This window comes from Anolis carolinensis, chromosome 2 (assembly GCF_035594765.1).
Source record: "Anolis carolinensis isolate JA03-04 chromosome 2, rAnoCar3.1.pri, whole genome shotgun sequence".
Taxonomy (NCBI): Eukaryota; Metazoa; Chordata; class Lepidosauria; order Squamata; family Dactyloidae; genus Anolis; species Anolis carolinensis.
The window spans coordinates 323,597,648-323,617,043 of NC_085842.1; the positions used below are offsets into that span (position 1 = coordinate 323,597,648).

The 19,396-nt window shown below is 42.5% G+C and overlaps 1 protein-coding gene across 2 annotated transcripts in view; it reads right to left on the reverse strand.

Annotated features, from left to right (window-relative positions):
• Positions 1–19,396, reverse strand: part of phf24 (PHD finger protein 24) — an 84,972-nt gene that overhangs the window by 12,221 nt on the left and 53,355 nt on the right. For both annotated transcript variants that reach the window (XM_062972649.1, XM_003227941.4), the window contains exons 2-7: positions 14,696–15,104; positions 7,247–7,432; positions 6,875–6,953; positions 3,564–3,778; positions 2,289–2,455; positions 1,932–2,036 (exon numbers count right to left, since the gene is read on the reverse strand). In XM_062972649.1, coding sequence (XP_062828719.1) covers positions 1,932–2,036; positions 2,289–2,455; positions 3,564–3,778; positions 6,875–6,953; positions 7,247–7,432; positions 14,696–15,100 — 1,157 coding nt within the window. In that variant the 5' untranslated portion in view covers positions 15,101–15,104. The remainder of the gene's footprint in view (positions 1–1,931; positions 2,037–2,288; positions 2,456–3,563; positions 3,779–6,874; positions 6,954–7,246; positions 7,433–14,695; positions 15,105–19,396) is intronic.

Below are 19,396 nucleotides of genomic sequence, written 5' to 3' on the forward strand. Positions count from 1 at the left end.
TTACTAGTTTGTTTGCCAGAAGGTCGTGGGGGATTTTGTCGAAGGCCTTACTGAAATCCAGGTACGCTACATCCACAGCATTCCCTGTATCGACCCAGCTCGTAACTCTGTCGAAAAAAAAGATCAGATTAGTCTGGCATGACTTGTTTTTGGTAAATCCGTGTTGACTATTAGCAATGACCGCATTTGCTACTAAGTGTTTGCAGACCACTTCCTTAATGATCTTTTCCAGAATCTTGCCTGGTGTCGACGTGAGGCTGACCGGACGGTAATTGTTTGGGTCGTTCTTTTTTCCCTTCTTGAAGATAGGGACCACATTCGCCCTCCTCCAATCTGCTGGGACTTCTCCCGTTCTCCAAGAACTCTCAAAGATAATTGCCAGTGGTTCTGAAATAACTTCCGCTAGTTCCTTCAATACCCTTGGATGTAGCTGATCTGGCCCTGGGGACTTGAATTCATTTGGAGCAGCCAGGTGTTCCTGGACAACTTGTCTCCCTATTTGGGATTGGATTTCCCCCAATCCTTCGTCCATTTCATGTTGCTGAGGTTGAAGATGGCTTTCTTTTTGTGAGAAGACCGAGGCAAAGAAGGCATTGAGCAGTTCTGCCTTTTCCCTGTCCCCTGTCGCCATCACCCCATCTTCTCCTCGCAGAGGCCCTATCACCTTCTTGTTCTTCCTTTTTCTACCAACGTAAGCAAAAAAGCCTTTTTTGTTGTTTTTTATGTCCCTGGCAAGCCTGAGCTCATTTTGCGCTTTAGCCTTGCGAACCTTTTCCCTACAGAAGTTCGCTATACGTTTGAATTCTTCTTTGGTGATTTCTCCCCTTTACCACTTCTTGTGTGTTTCTCTTTTGACTCTTAGCCCGGTTAGAAGTTCTTTGGACATCCATTCTGGCTTCTTTGCACGTGTTATATTTTTTTTCTTTGTTGGCACTGTTTGCATTTGCGCCTTGAGTATTTCACTTTTAAAAACTCCCATCCATCGTTAACTCCCTTGTCTTTTAATATTGGCGTCCATGGAATGCTGCTCAGTATTTCCTTCATTTTTTGGAAGTCAGCTCTCTTAAAGTCCAGAATGCGTGTTTGACTTGTCCTGATAGCTTTGGTTAATTAGTACTGTAAATAATGTAAATAAAAGCTTCAGTGCTGCTGGCTTCAGCAGAGATAAATCAGCGAAGTTGTCGTTCTTGGTCAGTGCCACTTTCGCCATTTGCAGAGTGGTCTGACAAATGGGCACAGATGAGACCTTGCTCATCAATCAGTTAGGGTTGCCAATACTCTGACATCTCTGTATCTCTATCCCATCCATATCCATATCTCCCTCTCCTTCCATATCTATATTTCCATCTTCATATCTCCATCTCCATCCATATCTATATCTATATTCCCATCTCCATAATTCCATCTATATCTATATTTCCATCTTCACTTCTCCATCTCCATCCATATCTATATCTCCATCTCCATACAAATCTATATTTCCATCTCCATATCTCCATTCATATCCAGATCCTTATCCCCACCCATATCTATGCCTATATTTACATCTCCGTATTTTCATATCTTCATCCCATCCATATCTATATCTCCATCTCCATATCTCCATCACTTCCATATCTATATCTCTGTCTCCATTCAATAAACATTTCCTTCTTCATATATCCATCTCTATCCATATCACCATCCATATCTATATTTCCATCACCATCTTCATATTTCCATCCCCATTCATATCAATATCTATATTTACATTTCCATATCTGTATCTCCACCCCCAACTCATCTCCATCAAATAACGGTACACACACACACACACAGATATATGGGTTCCAAAGATATAAATATATGGGCTCCTCCTATATATGGGAGCTGTGATATAAATTAAAGCAATGCATAGAGTAAGGGTACTGCTGGGCCTGGCGAGGGTTTACCTGGGCTTCTCCGGTTCCGGGTTCAAGAGGAGCTTCTCCTGGCTTTTGCTGCTGCTGGTGCTGGTGGTGGGACTGCCCTCAGAGATGGGCCCCACATGGCTGATACTGCGGGGAGAAAGGGAGGCCCGAGGGGAAGGGATTAGACCAGACCCAGATTTGTCCTTTCTAGGGATGTTCTAGGTCAGACATGGGAAAACTTCTGTGTTTCTTCTGTGTTTTAGGGCCTGTGTAGAAGGGCCCTCAGATGATGTCTCACCTAGGTATTTTTTTTATGTTTGTGTGACATATATTTCCAGATCTATATTGGAGGGATCTGTGGCTTACAAGGGAGACACCTTGCTCTGGGGAACCCCTCACCTGACGTTGCAGGAGGGCATCTCCTTGTGCCGCTTCCGGAACCACGAGTGTTGAATGCGCTGGCTTTCCCCTTCGCTGACCAAGCCATCCTCAGGTGGATCCAGGGCCAGGAACGCAGCTCGGGCCCTCTCCCGCTCCTTCCCGGTCAGAATGCGCAGAAGGGCATTCTGTGGAAACAAGCCAGGGGTCACCGGTGGACATCCCAAAGGGACTATCGGTGGATTAGTGTAACAATATAACATGAAACTCATCCCCAAGATATGAACAAAGTATAGGAGAAAACATTTACCATATGCAGTTGAAAGCCACACCCAAATACCATATCTCACGTAGTCGCCATTCAAATCTAGGCACTTAGCGATGAATGAGCTTTGTAACTCCTTCCCCACTAAATTCTGTCGCTTGCTTCCTCAACCACTTGTTTCCAACAAGGGGGGCATGGCTGGCAATGCAGCGTTTTGGCGACGCTGCACAGCTGCGGGAAGGGGTGACCGGTTGGTTGAGGAAGCAAGCGGCAGAATTTTGTGGGTAAGGACTTGCAAAGCTCATTCATCGCTATGGTAAGTGCCTAGATTTGAATGGCGACTATGTGAGATGTGGTATTTGGGTGTAGCTTTCAAGTGCATACGGTAAATGTTTTCTCCTATACTTTGTTCATTTTTATTTCCAAAATGTAATGTACTTTCTGGATAGCCCTCGTATAAGTGGCGGCCATGCAGTCAAACATTTTATTTTACCATCGATCTCCTGCTGTGATTGTCCGAGCTGCAACTAACTGTACATAAGCTGTAACAATAATAAATAGTAAACCGTCAGGGGTGCTCTTGGCTGAGAGACAATGATCCAGTTGATTCAGAGCAAGCACAGAGGCAAGGATTAAAAAGCAGCACACAACTGAGGATGCATGTTACAGGCATCTGCTTGTGATGGTAGATAAGAGGGGAACCTCAGTGCTACCGTTCTCGGGGACCCCTCACAGGGACAATGGACGGAGTTGTAAGGAAAGGGTGCCTTTGAACACGGACAAGGTGTATTTCGGATCACAGGATCATAGGAACTGGAAAAGGGACCTCAAAGGTCATGTAGTCCTACCCCTTGCAGGCAGGCAGGAGGACACTATCCTTGTTTGGAGACCCCCAAAGGAAGAGACCCCACCACCCTCCAAGGCAAGATATCCTGTGGCCTGCCAGGTCTCACAGGGGAAAAGATCATCCTCCTATTGAGGTGGAAACCCTTCTTTTTATTTGCGCCCAACCCATTTTCCCCATCACCCACCTGCGTGCGCCTCCTTTGCAAGAGCAGGATGGACTCGTGGGAGAGGAAGTCCCCCCATTCGACACAGCCCTTCTTTTCGGGGTCCAGCGCTGCAAACTGGAAGGTAAACAGTTCGTCCAGGCCTTCGCTGCCATTACTGTCAATCTGTCCCTCGGCCTCTTGCTGGCTGGCCAGACGTTTGTAACTCAGAAACTCCTCCAGGCTGAGTGGGCACTCTGCAAAAGCAAAAAAACCAGGCAAGTGAAAGCCAACACATGTCCCCTTTGTCTGTGCTGCTGAGACAAAAACTCATTTTGAAATAGTTTATGGGAGGCCCAGGAAGCACCTACACTGCAGACTTTGGCACCACTTTAACTGCCATGACTCACTTCATGGGATCCTGGGAATTGTAGTTTGGAGAGGTACCAGCACTCTTTGACAGAGAAGGCTGAAGAAGTTGCAAAGTTACAACTCTCCTGATTCGACAGCACTGAGCCATGGCAGCTAAAGTGGTGTCAAAGTGCATTTGTTCTACAGTGTGGATGCTCCTCCAGTTCCAATTAAAAGGAACGATCCCTCCCTGACTTTCTGTCAAGCTCCACGATGGGTCTTCAGAGGGAGAATCATGCATCCATCTTAACAGCAGAGGCTAGTAGCCAACCCACTCTAGTTTGTAGTCTGAATTTTAAAGAATCATAGAATTACAGATTTGGAAGAGACCCCCAAGGGCCATCCAGTCCAACCCCATTCTGCCATTGTTCCTAATGTTGAAATGCCTGGTGTTGGAACCCATAGCTTCATTGTCTCCAGGGGCGCAGAAGACAATCTTGGACCCTTCTCCATAGGACATCCTTTCTAATATTTAAACATGGACTTCTTGTCCCCTTCTGTCCACCTTATCTTCTCCAAGCCAAACATATCTATCTCCCTAAGCCACTCTTCAGGAGGTTCATGGCTTCCAGACCTTTGGCCATTTGGGTAACCCTTCTTTGGACCCTCTTCTTCCTTGTCCATCTGCTTCTTTGAGTGTTTGGCCCATAACTGGGCACAGAATTATTATTTCAAGTAAGGAGGTCTGACAAAAATCAGAAGTCTTATTAATTGATTTTTGGTGCTATATGCTAGGAAAAAAATTCATTCCCAAGACATGTAGCTGGTAGCATGAGTAACTGAGGAGTTAAAATCCTTGAGTGCCTAGAGAGGTCAGATCGGAATGACACCTCCAGTCAAGTGAGACAAATGTCATGTCGGGGATGTCAGCATAGAGATAAACATGCACGGCAGTGAGATAAAAGGCCTGACCGTGTGCTTGATCTCCCTCTTCTGCCGTGACCATCTCAGTGTGAGTCACTGTAAATAATTCAGGGGAATAGGGTAGAATAAAAATAAAGTTTATTATTAAAGTTTATTATTATTATACAGTCAACTCCCGATGGCTGTTGGCTGAAAAACAGAGTTCCAGTGTGCTTGATTGAAGAAGCACAGAGGCAGGGGAAGAGCAGAGAGGCACAGGGAAGCATGCATGCTATAGTTATCGCTTGTGTCTGTGACACCCTGGGAATCCTAAGTGCCTTTTTGGGGACCCCTGATGTGACTTCCCTCTAGACCAGGGGTCCTCAAGCTTTTAAAGCAGAGGGCCGGTCCATAATCCTTCAGACTGTTGAGGGGCTGAATTATCATTTGAAAAAAAAAAACTGAACAAATTCCTATGCACACTGCGCATATCTTATTTGTATTGCAAAACAACAACAACAATAACAATGAAAGAACAATACAATATTTAAAAATCAAAACAATTTTAACCAACATAAACCTATCAGGATTTCAATGGGAAGTGTGGGCCTGCTTCTGGCCAATGAGATAGTCAAGTTAATTAGGATTGTTGTTGTTGTTGTGCCTTCAAGTCATTTCAGACTCTGGGGGAGCCTAAGTCTAAAATTATTTATTTATTCATTTACTAAATGTATTTACTACATTTATATCCTGCCCTTTTCACCCCAAAGGGGACTCACAACAGCTGTATGTACATACGATGTATTATATTATCAGCATAGCACAATATTAGCATTATATATTACTATATTGAACTATACCACTATACTGTAATATTATATGTAATATATAACATGTAATTAATATTATTATATGGTATTATTATTAGTATTATATTGTATAAAATGATAATATTATTATCAATATCATATGTATATACAATATATTATATTATTAAAACTGATATAAAATATTATATTGAAGTATATATTATGTTGAAGTTTTACTGCTCGGTTTAATGTTTTATCTGATTTGTGCTGTCGTGTCTGGGCATGGCCCCATGTAAGCCGCCCCGAGTCCCTCCGCGGAGATGGGGCGGGATATAAGAATAAAATTATTATTATTATTATTATTATTATTATTATTATTATTATTATATTATAAATGAGGGCGGGGGCCAGGTAAATGACCTTGGAGGGCCGCATCCGGCCCCCGAGCCTTAGTTTGGGGACCCCTGCTCTAGACACTAGATTTCCATTGATGGTGCCTGGAATCACATTGGCCTTTTCAGCTGATGCATCACACTCTTGGTTCCTGCTCATCTCATGGTCTCTGAAGACTCCTAGAGCCCTTTCCCATGGAACTGTTTCCAAGCCAGGTTCCCTGCATCCTATCTCTGTGAATTTTATTTTTATTACCTTAGTGGAGTATCATATATTTCTTCCTGTTTCAGTTCCTCTTAGGCATTAGCTACTCCTTCTCATTTGGTTTTAGCGCACGTTTGACAAGCATGTCCTTGATCCAAGGCATGGATTCGAGAGCAGAATTCCACCCTCCAATTTGCATTGTTCACCTTCCACCCCCAAATATTTCACAGTCTGCACACTCAGGGCATTTTTGGTGACGGACAGGAGGCAAAGGCGCTGATGCCCACTCCCACCCCATCTGTTTGGTTTTGCACAGACTAATGCGTGAGGTGTAAAGAACAGGAAGATTTAGTCTTGCTGGGAGAGGGAGGCAAGGCATGTGTTGACCTCAAACGCGCATGCAGCCCCTCCACAAAATGTTCCTTCACGCTGCAAATATTTAGCATTGCAAAGGACGAGACTTTACAAATCTTTCTTCCGTTTGCAATGTTGTCGATTCCCAGGTCAGTTTGCCAGGCCTTTGCTTCAGAGGCCTGGACTGTATTTTTAAACCTTTGACCAAATTGTTAGAAGTTCCTGCAAGAGAAGTAGAATTCCTACTGATTTGGTCCTACACATTTGGTCCCCTTCCCAAGCATTACAACCCTGCAAAGGCATTTCCAGTGAGGTTTTAGGAGGTTTGGGGTGACTTACCAGGGGCGAGTTTGCATTTCTTGAAGGATTCGGACAAGAGGCCCATTTCCTCGTCTGTGAGAAGCAGGTTGAGGTTGTCCTGGAGAAGAAGCAAGGAGAAGAGAGGTTGGAGACGAATCATCGATATATACACACTCCACTTGCCTCACGTCCAACAGACCTCTGAAGATGCCATTAGCCACAGATGCAGGTGAAACATCAGGAAAGAACTACTGGAACATGGCCATGCAGCTCGAAAAACTCACAGCAACCCACTCCTACATCCCTTTCACATATACTATTTTCAAGTCGGGTGTCACTTCCTCCCACAACGTGACCTCCTATGACCCTCCTTCCACGTGTTTCTTTTTCTCATTCAGCCCCACGGCTTACGCAACAGTGGCAGCTCCACCCGGTCTCCGTATGGGCGCCCTCCAGGACTTCGGTGGCGTCTCCGTCGGGCAGGAAGCCCATCCGGCGCAGGCAGCCGTCGTGGTAGACCCTGGTGCAGACGCGGCAGGGGAGCAGGGTTTCCGCCGTCCAGACCTCGCACACTTCGCACATCTCGTCATTGGTCACCTGCGGGGAAAAGGAAGAGGGAGGATGTTGTCGTCTGGCAAGTGTCAGAGGATTCTGAGGAGGAGGGGTTTCAAAATGAAGCGTCTGAGAGTGTTCAGGGAGAACTGCAGACAGGTCAGGCTGACCCGGCTGATGCTTTGAATTCTTTAGATCAGGGGTCCCCAAACTAAGGCCCGGGGGCCGGATGCGGCCCTCCAAGGTCGTTTACCTGGCCCCTGTCCAAAACTTTAGACTTTGGGTTGACCCACCTGGTTTTTGGAGGTCTTTTTGCTTACCTATTGTCTTATGAGATCATCTAGATGGTCTTTTAAGGTCTCTTTGCTTAGCAACGGCCTTATGAGACCATCTAGATGACTTTTGGAGGTCATTTTCCTTACCTATGGTCCTATGAGACCACCTAGATGGCCTTTGAGGGTTGCTTTTCTTATCTATGATCTTCTGATGGCCTGATGAGATCATCTAGATGGCCTTTGAAGGTCGCTTTCCTTACCTATGGTCTTATGAGATTGCCTAGATGGCCTTTGAGGGTCCCTTTCCTTACCTATGGTTTTATGAGATTGCCTAGATGGCCTTTGAGGGTCCCTTTCCTTACCTATGGTCTTATGAAACCATCTAGATGGTCTTTGAAGATCCCTTTCCTTTCCTATGGTTTTATGAGATTGCCTAGATGGCCTTTGAGGGTCCCTTTCCTTACCTATGGTCTTATGAAACCATCTAGATGGTCTTTGAAGGTCCCTTTCCTTTCCTATGGTTTTATGAGATTGCCTAGATGGCCTTTGAGGGTCCCTTTCCTTGCCTATGATCTTATGAGACCATCTAGATGGTCTTTGGAGGTCTCTTTGCTTACGTATGGTCTTATGAGATCGTCTAGATCAGGGGTCTCCAAACTACGGCCTTCCAAGGTCATTGACCTGGCCTCTGTCCTAAACTTTAGATTTAGGGTTGACCTAAGTCTGAAATGACTTGAAGGCACACAACAACAACAATCTTAATTTTGGAATATTTCATCCTAGTCTGGCCCTCCAACTGTCTGAGGGACTGTGAATCGGCCCCCCACTTAAAAAGTTTGAGGACCCCTGCTTTAGATCGTTTCCAGACCATGGGGGAAAGTAAAAGTATTGGAGAAAAGGCCTTCAGAAGACGAAGTTGAGGTTTCAAGGGAGTGTAGATTAGATCTGAGAATGCAGGGCATGATAAGTAGGTAAACTAGGTTCTTCCCAGCAAATACAAGATAAGGTCCTGAAATCCAGGTTCCTTAGACATGATTTCATGGGAACCTGGATGGGCTTAAATTAAGTGCTTTGCCTTCAAGCATTTCAGAGGAGACAACGTTGCTAAATGGGAAATAGTCTCCTGTTCATGTTTCCAAGTTCCTGGTTCTTGAATTGTCAATATTCTTGTTTCATGTTCCTGTCTTTGACTATGTGCCCTTGAAGAGTTTACCTGGGAGAGATTCCTGTGTTCATGTTCATGGACATTACCTTAGATTATTAATATGCTTTTGAATTTCTTGGTTCTGAGATTTTTCTTTGGCATTTTTGAGCTGCTGTTATTGAACTCTGGCAGACTTTGAATAGACCATGGGCCAACTTGGGCCCTCCAGGTGTTTTGGACTTCAACTCCCACAATTCCTAACTGTTAGGAATTGTGGGAGTTGACGTCCAAAACACCTGGAGGGCCCAAGTTGGCCCATGCCGGCTCTAGAGCTTGATTATGGAGAGCAGGGCTCCACAGTTGGAATCACAGACTCATAGAATTGGAAGAGACTCCAAGGGCCATCCAATCCAACCCCCTACTATGCAGGAAAGGCACAATCAAAGCACCCCCGACAGATGGTTTCTTAGATTGGCTGAGAAATGCTCGTTAATCAAGCAGCAGCTGAGATCTTGAGATAGAAAGCTCTCAGTATTGTGAATCCCTCTATTATCTGCCTGGAGTCGCTTTGCTCTTGACCAAGAACCTGACTCTACTGCTTCTCGGTTCGTTATCAAAAGACTCCTGGAAATTTGAATCCTGGCATCGAAGTCTTGTTTTGTTCGTATATTGTGTTTCTGACTTCAGACTTCTGGGTAGGTTACTACTTTCCAAGGACTACTGTATATACTCGAGTACAGTAGAGTCTCACTTATCCAAGCTAAACGGGCCGGCAGAAGCTTGGATAAGCGAATATCTTGGATAATAAGGAGAGATTAAGGAAAAGCCTATTAAACATCAAATTAGGTTATGATTTTACAAGTTAAGCACCAAAACATCATGTTTTACAACAATTTGACAGAAAAAGTAGTTCAATACACAGTAATGTTATGTTGTAATTACTGTATTTATGAATTTATCACCAAAATATCACGATGCATTGAAAACATTGACTACAAAAATGCGTTGGATAATCCAGAACGTTGGATAAGCGAGTGTTGGATAAGTGAGACTCTACTGTATAAGCCTAGTTTTTCAGCCCTCTTTTTAAGACTGAAAAAGCCCCCCTTGGCTTATATTTGGGTCAGCTTATACTCGAGAATATATGGTACATTTATTATTTTTATTTATTTATTTATTCACATCACTTTTACCTCGCCTTTCTCCCCGAGGGGACTCAAAGCGGCTTACAATAAATAGGCAAAAATTCAATGCCTAAAAACAATGTAAAAACAACAATTCATATTAAAAAATATTATTATTATTGGTATTATTACATTTATTATTTTTCTCTATTATTGTTACTACTATTACATTTATTTTACTCTATTTTTATTATTACTAATACATTTATTATTTCACTCTGATCTTATTATTATTATTATTATTATTATTATTATTATTATTGCATTTATTATTTTACTGTATTATTACATGTATTATTTTCCTGTAATAATAATAATAATAATAATAATAATAATAATAATAATAATAATAATAATAATAATTACATGTACAGTAGAGTCTCACTTATCCAACACTCGCTTATCCAACGTTCCGGATTATCCAACGCATTTTTGTAGTCAATGTTTTCAATGCATCATGATATTTTGGTGATAAATTCATAAATACAGTAATTACTACATAGCATTACTGTGTATTGAACTACTTTTTCTGTTAAATGTGTTGTATAACATGATGTTTTGGTGCTTAATTTGTAAAATCATAACTTAATTTAATATTTAATAGGCTTTTCCTTAATCTCTCCTTATTATCCAACATATTCGCTTATCCAACGTTCTGCCGGCCCGTTTACGTTGGATAAGCGAGACTCTACTGTATTATTTTACTCTATTATTATTAAAAGGATACACAAGCACATTTACATTGAAGATGAGAATAATCACTTGATCAGAGTTGGACAGTCTTATCTTAAATTTGAGATTGATGTAAATATTCAAAAACATTTAACCTACTGATGCCTCAATTAATGGAATTTTATTGGTATCTGTTTTTATTTCTGACATTTACCACCCTCGGCTTATACTGGAGTCAATGTTTTCCCAGTTTTTTTTGTGGTAAAATTAAGTGCCTCGGCTTATATACGGGTCGGCTTATACTCGAGTATATACGGTATTTTATTTCACATTTCTGACGCTGGACTGTTGACTTTGGCTCACTTACTGCTTCCGTGTGTTTGTTTGGGCTCAGGTCCTACTCAGTGGCTGTGTTTACAACTCTACAGCCAGACCTCACTTGGAATAATCAATATAATGTGTCTACTTCTGGTCATGAATTGCAGGACAGAAGAGAGGGCAATGGGCTGAACCTCTAAGATGCAGAAAATCCTGCTGATCGAAAGATCCGCAGTTCAAACCCAGGTTGGGGTGAGCACCCTCCGTCAGCCCCAGCCCCCTTCCCACCTAGCAGATCCAAAACAGAAATAGAAGAGTAGTATAAGGTAGTAGGCAACAAATGATAAGCTGACATGTACATTAAAACTTAAAAGAGGGATATGGAAACAAAATGATTTTGATGATGTATGGAGAAAATTTATTGAAAGGGGATTTTAAAAGAAGGATGGGAAATTATCTCCACAAGAGGAAATGAACTTTTGGACAGATGATGGATAAAATAAAAGGCTCGGAGGGGGAGGGGAGCATGATGGTATGGGATATATGTGTGTGTATATGGGTGAAAATAACAGTGGATGCTAATATGTATTGCAGATTTGTATTGAATAATGAATATTGAATATTATGGGTCTGCTGTATAACAAATGATGTATGACAAATGTTTTAACAGGTATGGCCCAGGTGTTTATGGCCTTGACGGTGTTGCCTCCATTGAGCTTGCTTTTGAGAATTTTTCTGACCCTTTGTGTGTATTCTTTACTGACCACAGTTTTCACATGTTCATGCTTGATGTTGTCCAGTTGCAATATGCCCAGATATTTATAGGCCTCTGGCTGGTGACACTTTATCGTTTGGCCATTGGGCATATTTATGCCCTCACTTTCAATGATTTTCCCCTTCTTCAATGCCACTGTCGAACATTTGTCCAAACCAAACTCCATGCTGATATCAGTGCTAAAAATTCGGACAGTGTTGGTCAGAGACTGGATTTCAGTTTCCGTTTTCCCATACAGCTTCAGGTCATCCATGTACATCAAATGTGAAATTTTGTGAGATTTCTTAGATGTTTGGTAGCCGAGATTTGTTTTTTGTAAGATTGTTGACAGAGGGATCATGGCAATAATGAAAAGCAGAGGGGACAATGAGTCTCCCTGGAAAATTCCTCTCCTGATGTTGACAAGTCCATAACTTTCATTTCCAACAAACAGTTCAGTTTTCCAGTCCTCCATCATGTTCTCAATGAAGGTGCCAACTGTTTTACAAATCCCGATGGCGTCCAGGCACTTGATGATCCAGCTGTGTGGGAGTGAGTCAAAGGCCCTTTTGTAGTCAATCCACGTCATGTGAAGATTAGCTTTTCGGCTCTTACAGTTCTCCAGAATCATTTTGTCAATCAATAACTGGTCTTTTGTGCCCCTGCTTTTCCGTTTGTTGCCTTTCTGTTCATCTGGCAAGATGTTTTTTTCTTCAAGATAGTCTTGAATTCTGTCAGCTATGATGCCAGTCAGTAGTTTAAACATAGTGGGCAGACACGTTATTGGCCTGTAGTTTCCTGGTGCTGCTCCTTTTGCTGGATCCTTTTGTATCAGGTATGTTCTTCCAGTTGTTAGCCATTCACTGATACTTCCTTTCTGCAGCATCTCATTGAATTGTTGGGCCATTTTTCCATGTAAACTAATCAGATGTTTGAGCCAAAATCCATGAAGTTGATCACTACCAGGCGATGTCCAGTTCTTGACTTTTTGCACTCGTTTGCTGATCATTTCAGTTGTTATTTCCATCTGTTCCATTTTGTTCTGTGAGAATTTTCCTTCTAACTTGTCTTTATCCACCCAGTGTTTTTGTTGTAGTCCTTCTTCTTCTTCTTCTTCTTCTTCTTCTTCTTCTTCTTCTTCTTCTTCCTCCTCCTCCTCTTCCTCCTCCTCTTCTTCTTCTTCTTCTTCTTCTTCTTCCTCTTCTTCTTCCTCTTCCTCCTCCTCCTCTTCTTCTTCTTCTTCTTCTTCTTCTTCTTCTTCCTACAGAGGGTATGCTCATTCTATTTGCAGGTGGGACCAAATTGAGAGAGGTAGCTAATACCCAGAAGACAAGATCAGGATTGAAAAAGACCTTAGGAGAGTCAAACATTAGGAAGAATGATACAATAGACTTGTATGTAGAACTACCTAGCTAACATGGCTCCGTAACTTACATACTCCGTAACTTATTCAGTCTTTAAGCATGAATTTTAAATGTGTATCTTTTGTTTAATCCCTTTTAATCCCTATATGTATTTTATAGATATACGTTTTGGTGTATAGCTTTTATAGAGATATTTATTTATTAATTAATTACAATATTTATATCCCGCCCTTCTCACCCAACAGGGGACTCAGGGCGGCTTACAATAAAACACATATATAAAAATTGTACAATACACTATAAAACTGTTAAAAATTATTAACTTAACTTAAGGTACGTTTCAATATGTGTATTTGTGGTGTTTTTGCTGTGCTTATGTGTTTTAATTGTTCACCCATTTCCTGAGCCATGAGGAGAAATGGGTAAGAAAGAAAATTATGATGATTATGATGATTATTATTTCCTTCCCTATTTTAGTAAAAGAGCTCCCTTTTTTAACTATTTATTTCAGCTATTTTTTCCCTCTTTTTCTGAAAGCAAAAATAAAACTTATTTGATCCAAAAAAAGAAGAACATCTCCTACTTTGGGGGTCTTTAAGCAGAGGCTGGATATGTATCTGTTAGAAGCGTCTGCATTGTGTCTTCCTTCCTGTTAAAAGGGTTGGTTTGGATGACCCTTGGGGATCCCTTCCATCTTTATGAAGACTGGACAACCGTATCTGTGATGTCTCATAGGCCTCAGAGTTCTAACCCTAGCGCCATCCTGGACAATGATGACGACAACATGGGGTTTTTGCCGCCTGAGCAGGAGACGGAGTCATTCCAGATGCCTCCTGTTGTTGACACTTCTTGCCCAGAGCCCATTAAAATGGACCTTGAACAAGTTTTTCCCAGCGCCTCTCCTCCCTTCCCGAGAAAAGAGTCCTATGCTGCTAGTCGGGGTCAAAAAGAACAAACAAGGAAAAGCGCTAGATTAGCAGCCAGGCAGAATGTTAATTAGCTAAGTTCTCCTGGGAATTTGCAGGGAGGATCGCAGCTGCAGGAAGATGTGTTTCGCTTCTCTTTCCCTTGGGAAAGGAAGCTCTGGACACCCGCTCTGCAAGAAGATGGGTCTTCCTTAAAAGTTTTAAGTCTGCAACTCCAGTTTCCTTGCCTTGCTTTGCCTTGCCTTGTCAAGTTTTCATGAACTATCTCGTCGTGTTTCCAGCCTTGGATTTTGTCTCAAGTATCTAGCTTTGTCTCCAGTTCTTGCTTTGGACTTACTTTGAACCTTAGAAACACTTTGGACGTTTCCCCACTCTACGGCCTGGAAGTAGAGTGTGTTTCGGTTTTGGGATTACAACTTTGAATTCCAATATTATATATTGGACAATATATTTCTGGACTATGTTTGACCTTCTCTGAAAGGTCTATTGCTGGACTACATTTTCTACTTGTTTTTATTCTACTATAATATTTCTATAATAAAAATATTAGATTGTATTTGGCCTCCGTGTTTGGTTCTTAGTGCTCCGCTGCCTGGGCGTGACAGTATCGGACATTGCTAGCAATCCTGTCCCACGAAGGACGTTGCAGCCGTCCTGCTTGGTCTGCTCACCTGCTCTCTTTCCTCCAGGCTGATCTCGATGGGGTCGTCATCCTGCTCCCCTCGTTTGGGGCGGACGAAGGCCGGGGGCGCAAAGAACCTGTTCCGGGCAAACTCCTCCGGCTCGATGCCTTTGCCGTCCCGCAGCCTCTCCCAGGCCGCTTTGGCCACTGCTCTGGCCGCCGCGCGGGATGACCCGGCCGAAGAAGAGCCCTCTTCCGAACACTCGTCCTCCTCGTCCTCCTTCAGCTCCTGGACCGTGTCCTCCAGGGTCCCTCGGCGGGCGATGATGGTGCCTTCCGACTTGCGCTTGGCGGCCGACGGACGCTCCCGCAGGCCGTCCTTGAAGGCCGAGACCGCCAGGCTGACCTTCTGGACCTGCTCCACCGTCTGGCGCTTGGACATCAGGACCCCCATGGCTCTGCGGAGGACAAGGAAGGAGAGAGGGGGGTTAGTAGGGGTGTGCCATTTGGCCAAACCCCGTGCCATTTTCGGTGTCTGGATTTCACTGGCCCCCCCAGATCCGTTTTTCAGGACCCTCCTGAATTCTGGCAGGCAAAATTCTGTTTTTCGATCCGGCAGCCAAAATATCAATTTTTGCTCCAGGAAGATTCAACACATTGGCAGCAATGATGGAACTTCCCAGTCTTCCCTTTCCACCATTTTTTCTCATATCCTTCAACTAGACCTTGGTTAAAGGCATCAGACTTAAGAAACCATCCTTTTTGCAATACAGTAGGGTCTCACTTATTCAAGCCTCTGGATTATCCAAGGCATTTTTGTAGTCAATGTTTGCAATATATCATGATATTTTGATGCTAAATTTGTAAATACAGTAATTACAACATAACATTACTGCGTATTGAACTACTTTTTCTGTCAAATTTGTTGTATAACATGATGTTTTGGTGTTTGATTTGTAAAATCATAACCTAATTTGATGTTTAATAGACTTTTACTTAATCCCTCCTTATTATCCAAGATATTCGCTTGCCCAAGCTTTCTGCCAGCCCGTTTAGCTTGGATAAGTGAGACTCTCCTGTACTTTCTCCCTATATATGCTGACTGTGCCTGGCTATTGGTCAGTTGTGAGTATGTTTTTATTGTATTTTATATGCCTTTTGATTTTGTATGTTTATGTGTTTTAAATGCATTTTTACATTGTATTTTATGTTGTATTTTGGGCTTGGTTCCCATGTGAATTGCCCTGAGTCCCTTTGGGGAGATGGGACGGGACATAAGAATAAAGAAGTTGTTGTTGTTGTTGTTGTTGTTCTTGTTCTTGTTCTTGTTGTTCTTGTTGTTATGTGCTCTAATGTGCCCTGGGTTTAAGGCATCAGACTTAAGAAACCCCTCTTTCTGGAATCTTTTGTCCTCAACATCCTTCCAATGAAGCTGAGTTATTTCAGGGCTGGGCTATGGCGCAGATCGTTAGTAGCGAGTTGTAATAACACCACCTTTCCATCCCTTTTCTCTCTCTCCCTCCCTGCTGTTGGGAATTGTGGGAGTTGAAGTACCACAAAGCACAGAGAGGGATGATGGGCGGGGCCAAGTGTCTGCAGTGTGGAAACCTCTTCATTGAAAAATATGCAAGACAACTGAGTGCACTAAACAGTGTGATTAAAAGGTAGGGAAAAACTCAATTTTATTACTAAATGGAGTTAGACCGAACTCTCTTCTTCTGAACACTTCCCAGTGTTGGATTTCCCCGTCTGGCGGAAAGGGGTTGGACTAGATGGGCTTTTGGGGTCCCTTTCAAGTCTAAGATTTATTTATTTACTTATTTAGAGTATTTCTATTCCACCCTGCTTTCTCACCCCAAAGGGGACTCAGGGCAGATCACAATGAACATATATATGGCAAACATTCAGTGCCATCAGACAAACAACATACAGTATAGACACACACAGAAGCAATTTAACATTTCCAGGTTCGTGAGGGTATGCTCGATTCCAGACACAGGGGAAGATGTTGCTTCATCATCCACGAGTGACACTGAGTGCTGTACTTCCTCATTCCTTTTCCTGTGCTGCTGGCAGTTTTATGGTGTTGTAAATTAGTTAAATTAATGGAGCAGCTCTTGAAAATTTTATTTAAAGACCCTAAAAATCCCTTACCTAGATGACCCTTACTCAAAAATCTTGTTTTTCCATGAAAGTGTTGACAGGACATGTTGTGCCTGACATTTGCTCTTTGCTCACAATATAAGGTCATGCAAACTGCAGTAATGATTTGGCTGCTGGATGATGCATACGTGGGATGAACTATGAACATGTCACCTGAGGATAGTGCATACGTGGAGCAAACTATGGACACTTCACCTGATGTAGAATCATAGAATCATGAGTGTGATGAGTAATAAGTTATATAAGTTACAAGAAAACTACGCATGTCCAAAAGGATTACAATAGTCAGCAAATTCCATTGTCAGTTAGCTTTCTGCGCATGCTTCTATAAAATTGTATAAATTTGAAAGCCACTACAGGTGAGATGTGGCATTGCGTTTTCTGGGCATGAGCTTACATTGTCACCTGCTCTTGGCCAATAGTGAACTATCTTGAAGACAACTTCTGCTGTCAGTCTGCTTTCTTCACCTGCGTCCAAACAAAATTCCGCAACAAATTTAGCCTCCCGCATAAAGCATACCTAAATTTCCTAGTTGACAGATGCAACTGTCTTTCGGGCTGCTTAGGTAAACAGCAAGCCAGGCTATTTAATGGTCGGGGGCTTAACCCAACCTGGGCTTCAAACTCATAACCTCTTGGTCAGTAGTGATTTATTGCAGCTGGTTACCAGCCAGCTGCGCCACAGCCCAGCCTTGATCAAGATCTCACGATTATGTCTTCAAAGGAGACCATATTGTCCCTCACTTACTGACAAGACACCTTGACTGAAGCTTGAAGCTTCTCAGAGCCTATTTTTGGCCCAAACCCACTCTTCTGAGCTGCAGGAAAACGGGGACAGTTTGCCGGCTTGTTTTGCATTTCTGGATGCGCGGACCTTTGCTAACCCCCCTTCCTACTCTGAGATCTTGCTATAATGTCCCCCGTTGCAAGACACTTTGGGCCTTCAACACTCCCTCGCTGCTGTCAAGAAAGATTCGGCAAGAGGACGGGAGGGCATCCTCTTTGCCCCCCTGTTCTGGGTTCGAGAGGAGCCTTCCTTGCTCGCCGCCTGTTCTCGCCTGTCAAGCGTCTATTTGCAGACTCTCCGCCTTCCAGCAAACTGCTCTACAACTTTTGCTTGAGTTCTTGCAATATATAGGGCAAGATATAAATATTTTTCGTCGTCACGAAAATAAAGCAAGACGTGTTCCAAAGTGGAAAAGACTGGTTATGATCAGGCATGGGCAAACTTGGGCCCTCCCTCCAGGTGTTTTGGACTACAACTCCCACAATTCCTGTTAGGAATTGTGGGAGTTGTAGTCCAAAACACCTGGAGGGAGGGCCCAAGTTTGCCCATGCCTGGCTATGATGATGATGGATATTATTGTTGTGTTGTCAAAGCTTTTTAATGCCTGAATCATTGGGTTGCTGTGAGTTTTGCCGTCTGTATGGCCAGGTTCCAGCAGCATTCTCTCCTGACATTTCACCTGCATCTGTGGCTAATGGCATCCTCAAAGATTTGTTTAGAGGTCTGTGGAATAGACCTCTGAAGATGCCATTAGCCACAGATGGAGGTGAAACGTCAGGAGAGAATGCTACTGGAACATGGCCATATAGCCTGAAAAACTCACAACAACCCATTATTATTGTACAGTAGAGTCTCACTTATCCAAGCTAAACGGTCTGGCAGAAGCTTGGATAAGCGAATATGTTGGATAATAAGGAGGGATTAAGGAAAAGCCTATTAAACTTCAAATTAGGTTATGAGTTTTACAAATTAAGCACCAAAACATCATGTTAGACAACAAATTTAACAGAAAAAGTAGTTCAATACGCAGTAATGTTATGTTGTAATTACTGTATTTACGAATTTAGCACCAAAATATCATGATATATTGAAAACTTTCACTACAAAAATGGCTTGGATAATCCAGAAGCTTGGATAAGCGAGGCTTGGATAAGTGAGACTCTACTGTATTATATTTATTACATTTATATATATCTGGGCCATTGGACCAGGATGATGATGATGATGATGATGATGATGATAAGAAGTTTTATTTATATCCCACCCTCTCTCCCCGAAGGAACTCAGGACAGTTCTGATGATGATGATGGATATTATTATTATTGTTATTATTAATACTGTTATTATATTTATTTATATTATGCTTTTATCACAATTGAGGTAAATCACACTATGTAACACAATTTTTGTTCCTGGGTTATAAATGTCATTTTCTAATTGGGTCTATCATGTAAACATGGAAAAAAGTTTATTAAAATGCCAAACTTTGCTTCTGCAAGACATCCTGCAGCAGATTTTACAATAGTTTTTCAATGAATCTATATATAAAAAAGAGTGATGGAATCAGGGCACCGGACAAAACAACAAAACTGCAGGCCCCCCAACCTCAAAATCTGACAACACAACCCATCATCCACGGCTCTAGGTTGATACAACAAAAAGAAAAGAAAAATAAAGTTCTAATTAGAGGGAGAGGAATAATTGTTTTTATCCAATTGCTGCCAGTTAGAAGGCTAAGCTCCGCCCACTTGGTCTCCTAGCATGCAACTGTGAAATCTCCTTTTCCCATTTCGTATCACT